Below are 23272 nucleotides of genomic sequence, written 5' to 3'. Positions count from 1 at the left end.
TCTTCCCCTCTTCCTCTTATTTTTTCATTCTCCCCCTTGCCCTCCTCTCTCTCTCACTATTTCTCTCCTTGCACCCCAATCTTTCTCTCTTACATAAATCCCACCTAGGTTCTCAGCTACACTCTTTTCCTTTCGCCATGGGATTTCCCCTAAAGAGGACAGTCTACTAAGGCACTCATAAGAAGGCATGACTGGCCAGCAGAGCCTTCTGGGCAGCCACCACTCCAGACTTCCTGGCCTCTCATCTCCTAGTGCATTAGTCTGCCCTCTCCCTCTCTGGATGCAGAGTCATGGAGTAAATCATGCAACTGAGAGAGGAACAAGACAAACCGTTTTCTTCTTTAACTTGGAGCAAGACTCAACCTATGAGTTACTTTTCAACAAAAAGGCCAACCCCAGTCCTATGTAAGGGGTGTAGGAGAAGTCTGATTTAACTTCAAAGACTGATCAATCCACACCGAGGTGCACAATAACAATGACTGCAACTGTACCATGTTAAAGTCATAGACGTCTATGATCAGTGTTTGAGCATCCACTTGATGAATGTGCTATACTTTTTTTTTCTCGCAAATAATGATGTGACTGACTGCTCACCCACCCACAGGATGATGTAAGTCATTCCTTCAATGGGTTTGTTGTCATCCACAAAGCTTCTTTGAAATTAAAGGTACAGTCTTGGTAATGAGTGAGAAATTTGCTTGTTGACTTTCTTGTTTTCCTCTCTGTACCAGAGTCATCAGTCAGCCTCAATTTCAATCTCATTAGTACCTTGGTCTGTCCCTCTAGAAGCAGAAGCTTCCAAATGTTGGCCAAGGCAGAAGACACCTTAACTTATATGTGTGGGTACAACATATATTTACTTACATTAATAATTTTGAGTTTACAGGAAAGTAGGCAGCTTCCACATATAAGAGACTGTTTCACTTTGACATTTCATATGTTCTATAAAGGCGTTTTCCTTGTGGTTCAGAAGGTAAAGACTCCACATGTGATGCAGGAGATCCAGATTCGATCCCTGTGTCAGGAAGATCCCCTGAAGAAGGTAATGGTTACCCATTCCTGTATTCTTGCCTGGAAAATTCCATGAACAGAGGAGTCTGGTGGGCTACAGTCCATAGGGTGGCAAAACTAAGAGGTGAACAACTTTCTTTCTTGGACATTTGAGATTTAAAAAGATACAAGAAATATTATGTAATAGACAAGGCATGTTTATTGTTTGTAATGAGGAGTTTCAGTACTTCTTCATGATCTACATAATGTTTAATATTCCTGAGCTCCATAAAGTTGGCATCCTGTGTATGAAGTTGTCATGAATTATTCATGTTGATTGGCTTCCAGCAGTTGAAGGGAAAACCAATCATTCTTTGAGAGGTTTACATGATGGAAAATGACAATTTGATTTTCATTTCAGTAATTTGGTTTCCAAAGGTAAGAACATCATAGAAAAATCCACGTTTCTCTTCTGCATATTATATGTGTGATGCAGTTGACTTAAACTGACCACATGAACAACAACAATGTTGACAAAGATAGGAACTACGTTGAAGAATTACACAGATAAAATGAGATCACTGGCAAATGTATTGTTACATGCAAGCAACTTAGTGCATGTGGTTGATGAATGAAGAGGAAACTGGTTATGTCAAACCAAGGAAGGGAACCTACAGAAGAATGAAAGAGCCCAGGAATTCAATGAGTAATCAGAGTGTTAAAAACACAGGTATTAGTCTCAGTGCCAAAAGTAGAAGGCAGCTGGAAGCAAGTTAGCAGTTTATCCACTGCCTGCAAGCATGTTGAGTCCCGTTGGCCATGGCTCTCTCTTTGCTGGGCTGTGGAGGCAAACGCACAAGCCAGGCCAGTCTCTGTCTCTCAGTGGGAGGGAATGGATAAAGGACTCAACCTTAGGAGTGACAAACGGAGAGGTGATAATTGATACCGTGAGCAAGGATAAGGTCACCCAGATGGAGCATGTGAAGAGGGAGCAGGACAGTGCTCCTAAGTGTGGGCCTGAGGAAGCCCAGGCAAGGCCAGGGGATGTTCAGTCTGGATGGGGGGCAGAACCCACAGAGGAGAGTTCATGTGGAAGAGAGGATGCGCTGTGAGAAAGTTGAGGTGTTTGGATGATAACTAATGGGGAAAGTAAAAAGTGAGAATTTCAGTGCTTTCTAGAGGAGAGAAGAGAGTTGCTTTCTCTTTGCAAGGAGAGCAGACAGCTGCAATTTCAGGAGAGAGGAAGAGTGCTTGGTGGGGAAGTGAGGGCAGGCGTAGGTTAGTGGATTGAGGCTGGACTAGGGAGGAGAAAGGGACAGCACATGGGTAAGGGAAGAGTAGACATAAATGTGTTGTGGTTTGAGGGGTGATGGTGCAGGAATTTGAGAGAGAAAATGTGCTAGTGAAAGAAGCAGGAGGAGGCACAAAAAGTGAGCTCTCTAAGGAAATTCTCTAAGGAAGAGGATCACAGCTTTGGCATTGATCCACTGGGTGATGGACAGGACAGGATGGTGGATGGCATAATCCAGGTGAATGAGGAAAAAGGTGGTTTTGGCAACAAGATTAGAAACTGAGGTTAACCGCTGATGAGAGGAATAATCTTCAGGGGAGGATGTTGCCATAGTCCAGGCAAGGAATAACCAGAGCCTGTGCTAAGGCATTATCTGGGAAGATAAACAGAAGGAATAATTTTAGAAGATAGGAATATAAGAATAGCAGGATAGCTCACCTGTCCAACATAGCTGTCACCAGCCACTTGTGAGCTGTGAGCTCAGGAAATATGGGTAGTCTGAATTGTGCTGATGTGCTATAATGTAAATTACAAAAGCGATTTTGAAGACTTAGAATGAAAAAAATTCATTAATAATTTATGCTATTTTCAAGTTGAAATGATAGCATTTACAATATATTGGGTTACAATTATTATTAAAATTAATTTCCCCTCTTTCCTTTTTAAGAAACATGACTACTAACAAGTTCAAAATTACATATATGACTCATAATATGTTTGTGTTGAGTTGTGCTGCTGGGAGATCAAAAATACTGGGGTGGCCACTGGGATACAGAGAAATTGGTATAGATAGAGCTGTAGAAGGGGCTTCCCCAGTGGGTCAATTGTAAAGAATCCACCTTCCAATGCAGGAGACATGAGATGCAGGTTCGATCCCTAAGTCAAGAAGATCCCCTGGAGAAGGATGTGGCAACTCACTCCAGCATTCTTGCCTGGCGAATCCTACGGACAGAGGAGCTTGGTGGGCTACAGTGCATGGGGTTGTAAAGAGTCTGACACGACTGAAGCGACTGAGCACTAGAGCTATAGAATGCTTCCCAGGTGGTGTCTGCCAAAGCAGGAGATGCAAGAGACAAGAGTTTGATCCTTGGTCTGGAAGATCCCTTGGAGGAGGGCATGGCAACCCACCCCAGTATTCTTGCCTGGAGAATCCCATGGATAGAGGAGCCTGGCAGGCTACAGTCCATAAGATCTCCAAGAGTCAGACAGGTCTGAAACAACTTAGCACCCACACATAGATCTGTACAATAACACTGATAAACCCTTTGGATTATATTTAATTTGATCTGGTTATTAGGTTTTAGGCTGTGATATCTGTAAATGGGAGTTTTATCTTGCTGATTCATGTGGTGGGTTCAGAATGCCCTGGCTGTTACCTGTCTGCATGGTACATCCACCCACTAAGCTGATACAACTGGAATATGCAGTGGGTATTTAATGAAAGAATCAGTTAAAGAGGAGAGTCATTTTTTAAAAAAGAAGAAAGCACACTTTAACTTATTTGAGCTTAAAACATAAGTGTCCAGTTATTCACCTGTTGGTTTTGGTTGTTGGGATGAGAACTCCTCCCCATAATGTGTTTTCTACCATTACAGTTTTAGTGTCAGATTTTGGAACAAATCTAAAAGCAGTATCTTTTGAGATTTTTTTTATCTTTTCCTCAGTCCTTCACTGTTTTCTTATTCATACCCAATTCCATTTTTAAAATTCAAGTGCTTCCAAGGTATTCAACATTTTTCTACTCTTGTATTTATCAGTTTACTCAGTTTTGTTTTGTTTTATTAATTACACAGTGACAAGTAAAAGTGGCATGAATATTTTGGTGACACTTGCCTGGTGCTTGTTTGCACACAACCCAATGATGAGAGAAATGAGAAATGGGAAAAATGGGAGACCCATGAGACCAGCTGCAGGCCTGGTCAAGTCAGGGACACAGGCTTCATGGTGTTGATGGAGAGAAAGTCAAGCAGAGTTTGATCAGAGAATTTCTCCAGGGCTTGCCAGGAAAGCCCTGCGGTGTGTTGGGAGTTCATGGGAAGGAGGAAGGATTCTGAAGTAGGATGACTGAATGGTGCTGCCAGGCCAGTGAGAGTACTGGCCACTGACCATGACTGGAGGCTGTCCTAGCAGGGAGGGAAGGAGCTCAGAAGGCTTCTTTACTGAGCACTCCTCTTGTACCCACCAGCTGGGAGGCAGGGGAGTGAAGTGAAGTCGCTCAGTCGTGTCTGACTCTTTGCTACCCGTGGAGTAGAGCCCACCAGGCTCCTCTGTCCATGTGACTTTCCAGGCAAGAATACTGGAGTGGGTTTCCATTTCTTCTCCAGGGGATCTTCCCAACCCAGGGATCGAACCCAGCTCTCCCACATTGCAGGCAGATGCTTTAACCTCTGAGCTACGGAGGATGGCTACAAAGGTGGAGCTCAGCTCTGTGGACCAGAAGCTGAGCTCACTGCAGTCTCTGCTGGCTCAGAGGCCCTTCCCTGAGGTGCTGTCTGGCCTGGGTGCTGTCGAGTTGCATGAGGATGAGTGTGGGGACCTGAAACCTGCTGCCCTCCTGATTCATGCCCACCCATGGGGCATCCATGTGCACTCTGTGTCAGAAAGAGAACAGTGTGGTTGTTGAGATCTTTTACAGAAAATGAAGTGAGTTTACATGGAGATAAATTCTTATTTATTCAGCATGGAAGCTAGGGGAGAAAAAGGCTTAGTTCCTTTTCCATCTTCTAGTGCCTGCCAGCATTCCTTGGTTTGGTGGCCTTTTCCTCCATCTTCCAAGCCAGCAGCATAGCATCTTCTCTGACTCTGCTTCCCTCTTCTTGCATTATTATGAGTTCATGAAATGCTGTGTCCCTTATGTTAGGGTGAAGTCATGGAGCAGCTTCTAGGAATAAGCAGACCTGGGATTAGAATGCTGTCTGTCAAACCTCAACACTAGTGTCCTTAACTGGACAGTATTCCTCTAATCCTATTATGCACCACAGTCCCCCTGAGAGGATAGGGGTGGGGTGAGCTTGCTTAAATGCAGACTTCTAAGCACCAGCTCCAGAAAATTGTATTCAACTGGTCCAGAATGTGGCCACGGTTACCAGGTGATTCTGATGTGGAAAGTTTATGAACCCTGAAGTTCAATACAACCTTGCCTGTACGGCGAACCACAGAGGAGGGCCAGGCTGGAAGGGGTCCTGTTGAGTTAGGAGTGGAGCTGGAGAGGGAAGAGTGGAGCCATCCTGTATGGAAGGAAAATCAAACACAGTAGGCACTGCTAGAGGTGCTCTGAAACAAAGCCTCAAGGCCACCGAGGAAGCAATTCTGGATGGAATCTAACATTTTGACCACTTACTGTCTTAATTCGAGCATCCAGAACATCTGCCCAATGTCCCAGAAACTCAAGACGCTTATTGGACCCTTACCCTAAATAATGCAGACATCCTATCCTTTAAGGAAAAATATCTCTTTCTTGCATCAAAGTCCACCATGATTTTTGCCAGAAAACTTTAACAACCTTGTGGCTTTTGCCTTTATACATCCCTGACTCCTTCTCTTCCTTTGAACTCTTGGTTTTACCTGAATCTGTGTCTCCAGTATTGCATTTTCTAGGACCTCCAGATAACGCTTTTCTTATTTGCAACTCCTGGGTTTCTTGGTTGACACCTGCAAGAGGCAATGGTAAAACTGAAGCAATATTATGACTCACTTGTTAAATACAGTCATTATTTATTAAAAAATAAATTATATAAACTTACAATTAGATAAATTATATGAAAAACTTACAGATGTACAAGCTGACTTTAGAAAAGGCAAAGGAACCAGAGATCAAATTGCCAATATCAGTGGGATCATAGAAAAAACAAGGGAATTCCAGAAAAACATCTACTTCAACTTCATTGACTATGCTAAGGCCTTTGTGTGGACCACAACAAACTGTGGAAAATTCTTAAAGTGATGGGAATATGAGACCACCTTACCTGCCTCCTGAGAAATCTGTATGCAGGTCAAGAAGCAACAGTTAGAACTGGACATGGAACAATGAACTGGTTCCAAATTGGGAAAGGAGTACCTCAAAGCTGTATATTGTCACCCTGCTTATTTAACTTACATGCAGAGTACATCATGTGAAATGCCAGGCTGGATAAAGCACAAGCTGGAATCAAGATTGTTGGGAGAAATATCAGTAACCTTAGATATGCAGATGATACCACCCTTATGGCAGAAAGTGATAAGGAACTACTAAAGAGCTTCTTGATGAAGGTGAAGGAAAAAGCTGGCTTAAAACTCAACATTCAAAAAAATTAGATCATGGCATCTGGTCCCATCACTTCACAGAAAATAGATGGGGAAACAATGGAAACAGTGACAGACTTTTCTTGGGCTCCAAGATTACTGCAGATGGTGACTGCAGCCATAAAATCAAAAGATGCTTGCTCCTTGGAAGAAAAGCTATGACCAACCTAGACAGCATATTAAGCAGCAGAGATGTTACTTTGCCAACAAAGGTCTCTATAATCAAACCTATGGTTGTTCCAGTAGTCATGTATGGATGTGAGAGTTGGACCATAAAGAAAGCTGAGCGCAGAAGAATTGATGCTTTTGAACTGTGGTGTTGGAGAAGACTAATGAGAGTCCCTTGGACTACAAGGAGATCCAACCAGTCCATCCTCAAGGAAATCAGTCCTGGGTGTTCATTAGAAGGACTGATGTTAAAGCTGAAACTGCAATACTTTGGCCACCTGATGTGAAGAGCTGACTCGTTTGAAAAGACCCTGATGTTGAGAAAGATTGAAGGCAGGAGGAGAAGGGGACGACAGAGGATGAGATGGTTGGATGGCATCACCCACTCAATGGACATGTGTTTGAGTAAACTCTGGGAGTAGGTTGCGGACAGGGAGGCCTGGCGTGCTGCAGTTCATGGAGTCACAAAGAGTTGGACACAACTGAGTGACTGAACTGAACTGAACTGAACTGAATACAAGGTTTGGCATATAGGAAGAGACAGTTTCTGGATTTGAAAATAATAGAAGTGATGCAGGAAGTGAAGCCTCAGGGGGCTTAAATATGCTCATATAGATGTTCAGAAGTGACACAAAAAACAGATCTCTTTTTTCCTTGTGTGTGTGTGCATATATATGAATAATTTAAAATGTGCCTTCACACTAGATTTACCTATGAATGCACAGGGTCAAACATATTAAATGCTTAGCATGCAAGATTTTCTATCTAGCAATCAGGATGGGTATATGACCTTTTACATAATTGCCTATGAAGCTACAAAAAATAATTACACTCCAGTGAAGCTGACCTACACCTAAAATTGCCCAGAAATTCAAAAACAAAGTTTTAATTCCTGTGAATTGATTTCTTGTTTTATGTGGTATGCCTCCATGTTTTGGTGAACAGGAACTTTTCTCAAAAAGAAAACTTCCAGAGTTGCAGTATTTGAGATTTTCGAAGCATGTTCATCAATCAAACATCAAAATAAAAAATACCTGGGTTCTTATTAAAACCTGGAACCTTGTTAATACCTGAATCCCATCTCTGTATTGGTGAGTACTTAGGAATCTGCACATTTTACAAATTCTCTAGATGACCCTGCTGCACTTGAGTGAATCAAAATATTTCATTTTAATAGATAAAGAAAACAAACTTCTAAGATTCTTCCAAAAGATCCCTTTCAAGTGAGACCATAGTGCTGGCAGGATCTCACCTGTTTACAAAAAAGCAAAAACAAAAAACAAAACCCATAAAACTGAGATTTGGGAGAAAATAGAAAATACACCCTTTGTTTGAAGAGAAACTTAAGGGCAACACAGGACTTCACCAAACCATATGCTGTTTATATGTGTTGTCACTAGTATATGACCCATTTTGCCACAAATTAGTGTGGTTACCTTAAATAGCTAACCTGAAAATCTTAACCTTCCACTGCTGAAGTTATTGGTTTTAGCTACACTGTTTTCTTTTTCTAGGTTTACTAGGTTGTTCTTTTGGGCATGATTTTAGAAATCTAATTATAACTCTGGTTTCAAACTTTTGAACCATGTAATCAAACTGAGATTGGTCACTGAGAAAAATACAGGGTTCTTAGCTCTGCCTAAATTGACAAGGTACATGGCCAGGTCCAAATTCAACTGAGTGGCATGTCTTTACAGTGTCAGTTCATCCCCAAAAATTCAAAAAGGATCCATGCTGCTGTCAGAAAGTTTTGAAACCAGCACCATTTTTTCTTTTCTTTCTTTTTTATGAATCCATTCCCAGGAGAGAGTTTTTATTCAGTGCAGTGCACTGTTAGGGGGAAAAAGAATGAGTTAAGACAAAAAAAATGTCTAACATAAAAAATTACCTATATGATGTCTATTTTTCCTGCTTGGTTGAAATACCCAATGGATTATTTACTTAGATTTGTGCTATTATTGAATCCAAAAGGCAACCTCTTCAGAATAACATTTGCTCTACTACAAATTCTGTGTAAAGGCTGGGTATCTAAAGCTATAAATGATTTTATATTTTTGCAATAATTATGGGAGGGGAATGGAGATATTATCTTTCATGATCAGAGTTTTCTTTCTGTAACAGTTTTGATCTTTAACTTTTTTTCTTGGAAGAAGATTCTCTAGCCCCAATCAAGCCTTCAGATGACTGCAGTCCTGGCAGCATCTTAGTTACAACCAGGTAAGAGACTGAGCCTGAACCTCCTGGAAAAGCTGTTTTGGAAAGATTTAACCTTAATACCCAACTAAATCCCTTGACTAGCGCTCGGGCTGTACTCTGCTTTCCCCACAGGAATTACAGAAGGGGGTTGGCACAGGCACTGGCAGATGACATTGTCTTACTCTTTTCCTTCCCCGCTGGAAGAACCCAGGTATGTGCATAAATACAATTAAAGACACTATCTGCAAATCGATAGAACGCATTTCAGTTTCTTAAACCTCTAAATCCAAGTGCCCCAGTGTTCTGTTTTTCAGACAGACCATGCAATCAATTACCAAACAACCTGTGGGTTTGTGTTTGAACTATCAATACAATTATTAAAGACACGTCACAGGCAGAAGGCAAGTGGCTGCCTTTGTGTTTCTTTCTTTCTTTCTTTTTTTCTGGAATATTATCTAGTCTTGGGAACATCTAGATGGAGACCTGGTCGTCTTGGAACTGATGGCACGTTTAAAAGACTCTAACAATCTCAGAGTGTTTTCCCCCCAACAGGCACTGTCACGGGTCTCTCAATGATGACAGCAACGTGCCCACATCCGACCTTAGCTGTCATCTCACCTGGGTCCTAGCGGCGCCATTTGATTCTGACGTGGCTCCAAGCCCACAAATTGCATAGCGGCCCCCGGTTAGCCGCGAATCCGGCCGGCGGCGCCGCCCTCCCTGCCCCGCCCGTGCGCCTCGCCGGGCTCCGCGCCGCCTCCCTTGCGTCCCGCACTCGGCGGCAGTGCGTCCTGCGCTCCTCTCCTGCTTCGCGGTCCCTGCTTAGATCTTCGCTGCCCTCCCCGCTCCAGGCCGCCGGAAGGCGAGACGAGGGGACCCGCAGGCCGTGCACCCCGAGGTTCCGGGCCCAGAGGAGGCCGCACAGGAGACGCGGGACGCGATGGCCCGGCGAGGGGGCTGCGCGCTGCTGGTGCTGTGCGGCTCGCTGGCTGCCTGTGCCTGGCTGCTGGGCGCCGAGGCCCGGGGGGCTGGGGGCCCTGTGGCGGGCGCGAGGCGGCGCCGGCGGCCGCAGGAGGACGGCATCTCCTTTGAGTACCACCGCTACCCAGAGCTTCGTGAAGCGCTCGTGTCCGTGTGGCTGCAGTGCGCCGCGGTCAGCAGGATCTACACGGTGGGGCGCAGCTTCGAGGGCCGCGAGCTGCTGGTGCTCGAGCTGTCCGACAACCCCGGCGTCCACGAGCCGGGTAAGGGAGCCGCGCGGGGTGGCCCGGCGGTGGGAAAGGAGGGCGAGAGGCACCCGGGGTGGAAAGTGTACGTGGAGGGAGGGCTGGGGCTGGGATTTGCCAAGCCCTGTCGGCTGGCTGTCCTCCCCAGCCTTGCACACCCCTCTGGGTAAGCCCAGGCCGGATGGGCTGCCGCTGATGGAGGTGGGAGCGCAGCAAGCAAATCTGCGCCCCCGCAAACCCGCTGTCACCCCCCACTTCGCTGTGCCTAAGACCGTAGGGAATAACTGTGAGGCCTCAGGAAGGAGGTCGTCCTTCCTTGCAAGCTGGAGTAGAACGGTAAGGTGGAGAAGGCAGGGTCTGAGGAAATGAGGAAAAGTCATTTATCATTTGTTTCCTAATTTCCAGAGGGCCAGTTTATTGGCCTTGGAGGCTCTAGGTATCTATCTCTACCTGTATGTGCGTATTAGGTAACGCGCACTGCTGGGATGTTAAGGATCTTGGTAACGCTGGCGGGTAGAGGGTGATAAAGCTGCCTCTGGCAGGCATTCCGATCTCAAAACTGCACACAGTCTTTCTAAGGAAAAAGGAATATTCCTTTTTTTTTTTTTTTTTTTTCCTGTTCTAGTCCTTGGAGATGAGTAGTTTGCGATCAGGATTTTATTACAACGGGTGTTTCCATATGACCATCTTATTCATCTTCCTCTTGAGTGTGTTAGGGCACGTTTTAATTTATGTTAAATGTTACGCAATTGGTATTAATAAAGAGAGATTTTGAAAAATGTTTTTGGTTCTTCTTTTTCTTTGCTCTTTGAAAATAACATAACTTTTAAGGCCTGGTCTTCTGACCATTAAGGTTAAAGTAATCTGGGCTAATTACATCAGCATGCTATGCTTTTTTTTTTCTTTTTTAATGACAAAGAAAGCAAGAAAACAGGTAAAAACTCTCAAATGTAGGGCCAGAATAGTTTTATAATGATATTTAAGAACCAAACTGAGATGGGATTAAAATATGTGATCCATGGAGACACTTTGATCTTCAAATGGAAGGAGTATGGTCTGATCAATAGTAAATTTTTAGTAAAATGGGAAACATTTCTTACCTTCAAATAATGTAAATGGAAAGGTTTGTATAATTTTGCCATCAAAACCCTAAAACTAGATCCTGGAAAACATTTTCAGTAGTGCAACCCACTCCAGTACTCTTGCCTGGAAAATCCCATGGACGGAGGAGCCTGGTGGGCTGCAGTCCATGCGGTCGCTAAGAGTCGGACACGACTGAGCGACTTCACTCTCACTTTTCACTTTCCTGCATTGGAGAAGGAAATGGCAACCCACTCCAGTGTTCTTGCCTGGAGAATCCCAGTGACGGGGGAGTCTCGTGGGCTGACGTCTATGGGGTCACACAGAGTCGGACGCGACTGAAGTGACTTAGAGGCAGCAGCAGTGCTGTCTGATGCTAGAAACAATTGAAGGCGGGAGAAGAAAGGGAGGACAGAGGATGAGACGGTTGTATGGCATCACCGATGCGATGGACATGAGTTTGAGTAGGTTTCAGGAGTTGGACAGGGAGGCCTGGCCTGCTGCAGTCCATGGGATCGTGAGGAGTCGGACATGACTGAGCGACTTAACTGAACTGAATGCTCTCCAGCGGGATTCAGCATGTAGAATCGGAAATTTGGAAACTTAGTTTCATATTTGTATCTGAAGATAAAAAAAAATTTTATATGTGAAAACTCATCTTCAGTTATTTTAGATAATTGAAGTCAAGACATCTTAGGTTTAAAGAGAATCTAAATATTTGTGATTCTCCTTGCCTATTTAATGGAACCTTTGGTTATTCTATCATAGATTGCTCCTCAGATTTTGTTGTTTCTTCAAAGAGATCATATGAAAGCAAATGTTAACTATTTGTTGTCTTCAAGTTTAGAAACAAAATTGTAAAGTGATATTATTGTTAAAATGTGATATGCTTTTGAAAATGAAAACCATAATTCTTTTGCTTAAATATCTGAACTGTATAGTCTGTCAAGATCTGCAGGTCCCTTTTCCAGCTCTAGGCTCCTTGGGGTAGAGCTGTGTCTCCAGCACCCAGGGCAGGTCTGGCACACAGCAGGCACTCAGGTCACATTAGGGGAAAAGATGAGTCAGTCATTTGCTGAATAACACAATGCCTTCTATGTTTTGTTCCTTTTAAACACAAAATAGAGCAACTTAACTCATTTTAAGAAGGCAAAGAAAGAAATATTTTACATTACCTGCTTTACTGCTTGTTAAATGAAGGAAACTAAGCTCATGGTATTACTTAATAAATAGAATACAAAATGTCTACCGGTTGTATTTTTAAAGGTTACAATAAACTGTTATGAGCCAGCATGAAAAACATGGGGTGATTTCCCCCTCCACCATCTTTTAAGAAGAGATGAACAGGTTGGAAATCTTCAGGGAACTAATTTAAAAAAAAAAGAGTAAATATTAAAGATCTTATTGACTATTTGGTGATTCACGAATTGAACATCATTTAATCTAGCAGATAAAAAGATGTTCCTAAGATTTGTACAAAATGAAAAACTTATAGGTAGATGGGAGCTGGAACAAGGAAGTTACACTAGGCAAAAAATGGGTTGCTTATTGCAAAGTTACTCCCTTTTACAAGATGTTGTACTGATCACAGGATTCCTAATTGATTGGGTTAAGATTTCATTTCTGAAAGAGCCAAAACTGTAATTTAGTCTTGGTTTGGTCTTGTGAGGCTTTAGCATGAGCAACTCCATGTTGTGCCTATTGTCTTTCCTCAAAAAATTATTTATATATTTGGCTGCATCTGGTCTTAGTTGGTCAGGTGTGAGTTTTCCCTTTGGCACATGGACTCTCCAGTTGTCATGTGTGGGTTCCAGTAGTTGCAGCATGCAAGTTCTTTAGTTGAGGCATGTGAGCTCAGTTGCCCCAGGGTTGTCCTAGAGCACTGGCTTTGGATGCAGAGATCTGATCAGTATATGAGCTTAATAGCACTTGTGGGAATTAACTTTTAGGAAGTTTTGAATGAAGGGCTGTAGTTACCATTCTTAAACGGCCTTCATATTCCTTTTTAGATTAAAATATTTTAAGGAATGAAAAGGAATTTTCATACTTATTTTGAGATAGAAATGGATTTAATTGAGTGTGTTTTGAACACCCTCACACTAGGTGAGCAAACTTATGTAGGTTGTATAGTGATACACAGGATGGTCCTCGCTCTATGAGAGATTGAGAGTTGGGAGGTTGCAGGACAGTTTAAAGGTCATCAGGGCTGCAAGAAGGGAGTGGGAGGCCCAGAGAAAGGAGACTATGGACATTAAGTCAGGGGCATTTGGTTATTGAAGAATGGATGATGAGAAGGCAGGGATATACTGATTACTGAAATTTACCAATTCCAATGTACCTCAACTGTTTTCATATTATAAGTGTTTTGGGGAGAGTTGAAATAATGTTTCTGATGAAGCTACTCAGAAATAATGTTTAACTTAACAAATTTGTTTGCTTGACTTAAACATTGATGAAGTTTCCCATATTCATTTTATCTTCCAACATGAGCGAGGTATCACGTGTCTTCTTAATCTAAATTATTTTTCTGAACTTTAAAAAATTGTAGATCATGCCCAAATATTTAGTATCATCATAGAAAAACTCTCCCCAAACAAGACAACATCAAGCCTTTCTCTGTGGTAGAAGTTGACGTGGTTAGATTTGCAGTTATGGACAGAGGGTGTTCCTATACCCTACCACCTCCCTTCCTAAGTGGAAAAAAAAATGATCATCAGACTTGTTTGGCACCAGACCATGGGCCGAATTTGAACTGATCTTCTGAAAATGATCTATTCTCTCAGGTATTCTGCATTTGAACTCATCAAAAGGGAAAGTAAATTCTATTTGGAACTGGTGAGGGAGGAATGTCAACATCTATTTTGACCAGCTGGATGCTGGATCTCAGTTGTCGTTTTCATTACTTTGGAGGACTGAACAAATCTGCTGGAGGAGGGTGATGGGTTTAGCCATTCTCAGAAGACCTGTGTGTGGTCTTGGCCCCAGTCTCATCTCCTCACACGTCGTGAATCTGGACTCCAGACCTGGGACTGGGATAGAGCCTCAGCTAAGATTTAGACTCTGCACTCAGATGTGTTCCCTTGAGATATACCTGCCAAACCTGTTCTTGTTTCCCATTTTTCCTTCTGTTTGCTTATATTTTATACATTTAAAATATTTCTACATATAGGGGCTCATATGCTTGAACCCAAATATATGCTTTCCTAGGCATACATATTCATCATTGCAGTACTCATAAAAGAAACCATTATTAATTTATGTCTAAGCAATGGAATCTGTTTTCCCAGACCACTTCTCTCAGGGCTAAACATGAGTTAAGATTAGTTTGTTTAAAGCTCTTAATTCTTTTACATGTAGTTTAAAATTGCTCTTGGGGAGTAAATCTGATTTATAGCTAAAATGTTATCTTAGAAATGTTCTTTAGGGCATAAACTTTCCCCTCTCAAAGTCTGGAATGATTATTTTGGACTTGTTCCTCCCCAAATCTGTTCAGATTTAAAGTGTATGAATGCCAGTGTGCATTTGCCAAATATTGTGATGGAACATTAAATGCTGTTAAAATTTCTATACAACTCAAAAAAAGAAGTGGGGATTTTGGTTATTTTGTATGGCCTCTTTTAATACTAGATTGGTGTGAATTAGTGGGAAATGCTTACAGCTGAGTAACACCTTACAACTGGTAAATATTGATGTTAGATTCTGGAGAAGGATCTAAATGTACTACATGTGGTCAAGAGTTATTTTTTAGACCCAAGTGAGTCACTGTAGCTCTTGCCAGAAATAATGTATTGAATTGACTTGTGATTGGCTAAAGGAAGAGAGGAAATTGAGCTGGGCCCTAACCTTGTATCAGATAAAATAAGTGTCTTTCTGTGAAAACTGATTTGAGAGGCAGCAAAGGAATCATCTGCAAGCATCTCCCTCATTGTGTAGCACAGAGGATATTCCAATACTCACCTTTATAGTTCTTTAGAAAAGCTATTTTTGACAAATACAAAAACAGCTCCAGAAGAATTAGTGACACATGACCGGCTTTTCCCAAAGTGTACTCAATGGAATATTAGTTAAGCTTGGTTTGAAAAGGATTAGGTAAACAAAGATTAAAAGGTTTGTGTGTGGCAAGACTTGAAATATGATAATGTGTGTTTCAAACCTCCAACTGTATACCCTACAGTATTTTCACCATGGAATTTCTTTTTGTCCCCAAGGAGCTTATCTTGTACTTGGTATTACACTAGTTTGAAAAGCGTAGCACTCAGTCAGTCAGTTCAGTTGCTCAGTCGTGTCCAACTCTTTGCAACCCCATGAACTGCAGCACGCCAGGCCTCTTCATCCTGGAGTCCACCCAAACTCATGTCCATTGAGTCAGTGATGCCATCCAACCATCTCATCCTCTGTTGTTCCCTTCTCCTTCTGCCTTCAATCTTTCCCAACATCAGGGTCTTTTCAAGTGAGTCAGCTCTTTGCATCAGGTGGCCAAAATATTGGAGTTTCAGCTTCAACATCAGTCCTTCCAATGAACACCCAGGACTGATTTCCTTTACGATGGACTGGTTGGATCTCCTTGCAGTCCTTATTAATATTCCTTTTCATATTTTGAGGGATTTATTTGGTAATTCTTTAGCAGACACTCAAATAAGGAGTTCCTCAGGGATGTGGCAGAGAAGGCAATGGCACCCCACTCCAGTACTCTTGCCTGGAAAATCCCATGGATGGAGGAGCCTGGTGGGCTGCAGTCCATGGGGTCGGTAAGAGTCAGACACGACTGAGCAACTTCCCTTTCACTTTTCACTTTCATGCATTGGAGAAGGAAATGGCAACCCACTCCAGTGTTCTTGTCTGGAGAATCCCAGGGACGGGGGAGCCTGGTGGGCTGCCGTCTGTGGGGTCGTACAGAGTCAGACACGACTGAAGCGACTTAGCAGCAGCAGCAGCAACAGTGATTAATGCTATATTGACATGTAGACTAAAATATCATATAGACATGTAGATTTTGTCTAAGTCTTGATGACGGCGGGATAATCATGAGTGGAGCAGTCATTTTACATTATTTTAAATTTCACTTGCATCTATAGAATCCCTTCATTTTAATTGTTTTTATTTTATCTGTAGCTTTTATCAGAAATTAAAGAATTTTCTCTTTTATCTAAGTGGCTTATATGAAAAATCACTTCTCAAAATATTTTTTTCAGAAAATTTTCTTGGGCTATTATTTTTTTCTTTAAATATGGTCATATATTCCACCAGGATTTTAAATATTTGGCCATATTGCCTTTCCTTTCATGAAGATTCTGCTTAGGTACCCTCTGAGATGAGTTTGGAGACCATAATAGATGGATGTAGCCTTTCCTGTTCTACTTCTCCCCCTCTGCTTCCTCCTCTTCTGTGGATATTAGAATAAAAAAGGGTCATCTTCTGGGTATCAGCTGGGAGGCTTCCTCTGATAAATGTGGGGCTTCCTTGGTGGCACAGATGGTAAAGAACCTGCCTGCAAACGTGGGAGACCTGGGTTCGATCCCTGGGTCAGGAGGATCCCCTGGAGGAGGGCCTGAAAACCCACTCCAGTGTTCTCGCCTGGAGAGTCCCAGGGACAGAGGGGCCTGGCGGGCTGCAGTCCACGGGGTCACACAGAGTTGGACACAACTGAAGCGACCTAGCATGTACAAACCCACGTTGTCCTGGCTCATTTACTTCATGGCTCCCCATAAATAGTCTCCAGTTTGGTCTTAAGTAAACAGCTTTTTCATACCTATCACAGGTGAGGCATTAGATAATATTTATCTTTATGGGGACTTAAAGATCCAAGGAGAGTTTGCCGGTTGTTGAAAAGAGGTATTTAAGAGAAAAATTAGAAATGTGGATTGTCTTGTTTTTTAGAGACCTTGTCACAATGATCTTAATTCCCTATTAAAAAGCGCATAAATTGCTGTACTTACATTTTGAAAAATCCTAGTGAATATAGTAAGAACAGTTACACTGTAAAAAAGACAGGTAACTTCAGGTGTTTATTTTTTAAGGAAGTTATTTTTAACAGCTGTAGAAGGAACAGTTTGAATCTTAAAATAATGCACATTTTGGCTAAGTCTGTGCAGTCATCCTTCAGTATCCATGGGGAATTGGTTCATATGTGTATTTTACACATTCTCACGTACTTTTCAAACCCACCTTAGTGCCTAATTTGTCATTCTTCACTGTTACCTGTGGACGACCTGGAGAAATCTCAATGACAGAATTAATTTCACTCTGGTGTCTACATGAGGTGCTGTATGTTGACGACAACTCTAGGTCTTGAACTAATGGTAAAAGCCATGAAATATGTGATAAATGTCTTTAATATTTCTGAGATATCTTTTACATTATTTCTAGAACTTTTGATGTGCTTTTCATAGTTGATTCAAATGGCTGGATGGCACCTTGTATTATTCTGACAAACATTTTCCCTTCTCTTTGGACTCTGTTTCAGTTTAGACAAAGTATATTTTTAAAAATGACACATAACTTTCAGAAACATCAAGCATTTTTCCTGAATAGTTTTAAAACTTGTATTATTGCTGTTGTTTTTTTAACATTGAGGCTGAATCGTTGGCTGCAGTAATTCTATGCCATGTTTGCACAAGGAGAGGGAATGAATTAAAACGTGTTTCTGAAATGAATCTACAGAGGGTGAGGCTGGATGGTATTTCCCCCAAAATTTATAGAATAAAGGTAATGTGTTTATAGCCTCTGTAAAGACAGTAGCATAAGCAAACCATTCATACCCTTACCAGCATTTTCAAGAGGCCAAAAAGGCTTTCCTTTGTAGTTAGTTCATACCAGACTTTCCATGATGTCCTGTTTCCAGACCAAGGTAGTAACACTTTAGTATTTTTATATCATATTAACCTTGCAGGTATCAGTTCAGTTCAGTTCAGTCGCTCAGTCATGTCCGACTCTTTGCGACCCCATGAATCGCAGCATGCCAGGCCTCCTGTCTATCACCAACTCCTGGAGTTTACTCAAACTCATGTCCATTGAGTCAGTGATGCCATCTAGCCATCTCATCCTCTGTCATCCCCTTCTCCTCCTGCCCCCAATCCTTCCCACCATCAGAGTCTTTTCCAATGAATCAACTCTTCACATGAGGTGGCCAAAGTATTGGAGTTTCAGCTTTAGCATCAGTCCTTCCAAAGAACACCCAGGACTGATCTCCTTTAGAATGGACTGGTTGGATCTCCTTGCAGTCCAAAGGACTCTGAAAAGTCTTCTCCAAAACCATAGTTCAAAAGCATCAATTCTTCGGCATTCAGCTTTCTTCACAGTCCGACTTTCACATCCATACATGACCACTGGAAAAACCATAGCCTTGACTAGACAGACCTTTGTTGGCAAAGTAATATCTCTGCTTTTGAATGTGCTATCTAGGTTGGTCATAACTTTCCTTCCAAGGATTAAGCGTCTTTTAATTTTATGGCTGCAATCACCATCTGCTGTGATTTTGGAGCCCCCCAAAATAAAGTCTAACACTGTTTCCGCTGTTTCCTCATCTAGTTCCCATGAAGTGATGGGACCAGATGCCATGATCTTAGTTTTCTTAATGTTGCAGGTATAAATCACCCTAATTGTACAAATTACCAAGAAAACTCAAGGCACTCATTCACTAGACATTTGGAAATACCAGATAGAAATGCTTCTAAACAAGTTCACATTTAAAACTCAAACTCTTGAATAGTGCAAGGCAGAATGAAGTGCATCTTTCATTACTGTGTGTGCTATTATATTTGTATCTGTAATGTACTTCACAAGAATAGCCAAGTGCCTGCTGTTTTAGTGACATTCTGAACACTGAAGAGATACTTAGAAAAGGAGCAGCACACAGCAGTTTTTAACAGGGTACTTAATATGAAGGTATAATTCAAATTCTATGGTAAAGTTGACAGAGATCGTCAAAGGAAGGTGTTCAGAAGGATGTGGGGATTTGAGCAGGTCTTAAAGGATGAACCACATCTGCAAAGAAGATGAGAGGACTTCATTCTGTGCCAGTATAAGATCATTGATGCATCTTATGTCTTTTTCTCCACTATCCCAATGGTGGTGTCCTAGCTATATTCAGTAAGCATTGTGACATATAATTATATTCCATTAATGTGAAATAATGACACATTCCATTAACTTGAAATTTCTACCTTGTTAGAGATAATATAGTTTTTGGGGTGTTGTCCTTTAGGGTTGATTTCCCTCATCAGGAGGGTAAAACTATTTGAGATGGAGGTTATGATATATATATATATGCTTTTGAACTATGGTGTTGGAGAAGACTCTTGAGAGTACCTTTATTTCTAGTGTTTCAATTTGCGCTTCCTTCTCTTTCCCCCATGGTGCCTGTAAGTCTATTCCTTATGTCTGCATCTCCAGTATCATTTTTCTAGATTTCATATATATGCATTAATATGGATTGCAAGGAGATTCAACCAGTCCATCCTAAAGGAGATCAGTCCTGGGTGTTCATTGGAAGGACTGATGCTAAAGCTGAAACTCCAATACTTTGGCTACCTCATGTGAAGAGTTGACTCATTGGAAAAGACCCTGATGCTGGGAGGGACTGGGGGCAGGGGGAGAAGGGTATGACAGAGGGTGAGATGGCTGGATGGCATCACCGACTCGATGTTCATGAGTTTGGGTGGACTCTGGGAGTTGGCGATGTACAGGGAGCCCTGGCGTGCTGCAATTCATGAGGTCGCAAAGAGTCTGACACGACTGAGCGACTGAACTGAACTGAACTGAAGTATATACAGAAAATCTTATTTTTCTTGGCAGTAGAACCCTTTCTCAAGGAAGAAACAAGCTTTTGTTGAAAGGCTGTTCTGATGAACTCTTTTGAGATCTGGGTCTTTGGGGCTCAGGAACAGGCTAAGTTGAATAAAAAGAAGAGGCATATTTTCAGAGGCTTGGTGGAGAGTCAGAGAGGGACAGAAAGGCAATGTCTCAGGAGAACTTTGGGGAAAACAGACATTGTGAATGGAGACATCACAGAATCTTCTATGCTCTGTGATGCTTTGTATGGTAGGTTGCTTTGGGAAATGGGATGAAGTACTTAATCTTGTTTCAATATCGCCAAAACCAGAGGTTGTCCAAGGAAAGACAATTACACAGAAGTTATGAAACAAGAAATTATTAACCTTATTAACAAAGATCAGATACACACTATACCGCAGTGCTTCCTAGAAGCCATAAAAGCATTTTTTTGGAATGTCAGCCAGATGTCCCCCATTCTACTGATCATTTACCTTATACTTCCAGGTTCCTGAGTTGTGTATTCCAAATTGGAATCCTGATCCCAAGAGAATGCTGGGTGAGAGCCTTTGGGTTATGGTTTGTAAGCCAGTTTGAGATTTGTGCAGCAAGCAGAATGAATATGTTGTATTAGTGGAGGTTAAGTGTATGGAATATAAATAACTGAAATTGGGTGAGGTTTCCTTTCAGAAAAATAGTACTTGTATTGACCTGTTCAAGTGTCTACATTATATTTTGATGTGAAAAAATTGTTTTTACAAAAGAGGATTACATATTTATTGAGAATTTTTCTAAACCATCAGCATACAGTTTCTTAAAGAACTTTATTTCCAGTATTTCAATTTGCCCTTCCTTCTTCCTCCCCCACGGTGCCTGTAAGTCTATTCTCTGTCTGCATCTCCAGTATCATTTTTCTAGATTTCATATATATGCATTAATATGGACTGCAAGGAGATCCAACCAGTCCATTCTAAAGGAGATTAGTCCTGGGTGTTCATTATAAGGACTGATGTTAAAGCTGAAACTGCAATACTTTGACTACCTCATGCGAAGAGCTGACTCATTGGAAAATACCCTGATGCTGGGAGGGATTGGGGACAGGAGGAGAAGGGGACGACAGAGGATGAGATGGCTGGATGGCATCACTGACTCTATGGACGTGAGTTTGAGTAAACTCTGGGAGTTGGTGATGGACAGGGAGGCCTGGCGTGCTGCGATTCATGGGGTGGCAAAGAGTCGGACACAACTGAGCGACTGAACTGAATTGAACTGATGATATTTAGTTTTCTCTTTCTGACTTACTTCACTCTGTATGACATAGGTTCATCCACATCGCTACAAATAACCCAATTTTGTTCCCTTTATGGCTGAGTAATAGTCTATTGTATATTTGTACCACATCTTCTTTATTCATTCATCTGTTGATGGACGATTAAGTTGCTTCCATGTCCTGGCTCTTGTAAATAGTGCTGTAGTGAACATTCAGGTAAATATGTCTTTTTGCATTATGCTTTTCTCAGAGTATATGCCCAGTAGTGGGATTTCTGGGTCATATGGTAGTTTTATTTATAGTTTTTTAAGGAACATCCATTCTGTTCCTCATACTGGTTGCATCAATTTGCATTCCCACCAACAGTGCAAGAGGGTTTTCTTTTCTTTTTGGCATTAGATTGAGAAACTGCTGTATAGCACAGGGAAGTAAGCTCGGTTCTCTGTGATGACCTAGATGGGTTGGATGGGGAAGGGTGGAAGGGAGGCCTAACAGGAAGGGGATTTATGTATACATATAGCTGATTCACATGTTGTACAGCAGAAACTAACACAACATTGTAAAGCAATTATACTCCAATTAAAAATAAAACAAACTTCATATTTGTGAATATTTTATAACACATTACAATGGTGTAAGAATTATTGATATTATGTTGCATATCTAACAAATAGCCTATAGTAAAAGAATGAATATATATAAGAACTATGCTTGGAGTAAAGTGTGTCCTTAAATTATTATTCAGGGAATAGTGGAATTCAAGAATATTTATAAAATATAGTTGAAATTTTTTGTTTTGTTTCTTGCCATTTGAGAAACTCTACCGAGATGAATAGATGATAAAAATTCTGTTGGTAGTTTGTAATCAGGATATGGACAAACAAAAAACATGCCCATATCTTCAGGCTGAGGTTTGTATGAGAGGTTGTATTCTCATGAGCAGGAAGGGGCTAATAACACAGTGAAATGACAAGATAGTTTCAGTTAATTTGGGGTAAATAACTTACCTTTTGATGACCATGTTATTTCAGGTGAAAGTGTTTGGTCTGAATGATTCAGATAATTACTTAAATCTTCTTTTGGTCTGTGTACAGTCATAGGTGTTGGGCATTAGGAGAGTGGGAGCCCAGAGCCTAATCAGGTGCAAGGGCAGAAAGAAGGTTGGGGAGTGAGAGTTCTGTGTATAGTAGGGGTCAGTAAGTAATGCTGGGATCCTTTGGGAAGTTTTATTAGTAGCCATTTCTTTTTGTCAGACTAATAAACAGTGACTTATTACCATCATTTCCAAGTCCTTTTATGTAAATGGATTAGAATAAAGAGAAAAGACTGTGAATCAGGTTTCATTTTTTTCTTTCTGTTAAGTATATATTCAGTTTAGAAGCTAAATAGACAATTAGAATACACCTTGAAATCATAAATGCTGTGCATTCTATGTAGTTCAAAGGTATTAGCTATTGTTTCCCATGTAGGGAATTGTACAGGACCCTTGGGAAATGTTAATTCTAGAAGGTGCTAATCCATTACGTGCAGGACCCATGGGTGCCTGGAGTACTTCAGAAGCAGCATGTGATGACTCAGTCACGCATGCATGGGCCAGAGGGCCTGGCTAATTCTGAGATGTGGAATTCTGGCCTTCTCTTAAGTATGATAAATAAAAAATTATATCGACCTCTATCCAGTCAGTTGTTCTAAGACCATTGCAATGTTTTTCTCCCCACAAAAAGGAGGCACCTCAGAGATGTTCCATTTACTTTGCTCTTTTCTCCTGCCTTCAAAGGGAAAGTGTGTGTGTGTGCATGCATGTGTGTGTGCTTGTGTGTGCACATACATATGCGCTCTTATGCGGAAATTTCAAATACAACAGTTTTCATGAAAAAAACTTTTCAGACCATTAGCTGTATTTTTTTGCACGGTGAGGTTTTTGCTTCCTGGGACGAGTTCTGAAGTCACCTTTAACTAGGGGGCGGTGACGGAGGTGGCGTGGGAGCCGTCAGTGTCACA

At 41.6% G+C, this 23272-nt stretch overlaps 1 protein-coding gene and 1 long non-coding RNA gene across 2 annotated transcripts in view; one reads left to right on the top strand and one right to left on the bottom strand.

Annotated features, from left to right (window-relative positions):
* Positions 1-5067: 5067 nt before the first annotated feature.
* On the bottom strand, positions 5068-9677 carry LOC102415530. Its single transcript, XR_006545723.1, has 3 exons — positions 9545-9677; positions 5846-5932; positions 5068-5162 (listed from the first exon to the last, which is right to left on the bottom strand). It is a non-coding gene; the product is annotated as an uncharacterized LOC102415530 (long non-coding RNA).
* The window catches only part of CPE (carboxypeptidase E), a 157358-nt gene continuing 143696 nt past the window's right edge, over positions 9611-23272 (top strand). The window contains exon 1 of the mRNA XM_025268230.2: positions 9611-10170. Coding sequence (XP_025124015.2) covers positions 9867-10170 — 304 coding nt within the window. The 5' untranslated portion in view covers positions 9611-9866. The remainder of the gene's footprint in view (positions 10171-23272) is intronic.

Source organism: Bubalus bubalis, chromosome 17 (genome assembly GCF_019923935.1).
Source record: "Bubalus bubalis isolate 160015118507 breed Murrah chromosome 17, NDDB_SH_1, whole genome shotgun sequence".
Lineage (NCBI taxonomy): Eukaryota > Metazoa > Chordata > Mammalia > Artiodactyla > Bovidae > Bubalus > Bubalus bubalis.
The sequence above is the reverse complement of the archived record's forward strand: the minus strand, read 5'-3'. Positions and strand labels throughout refer to the sequence as shown.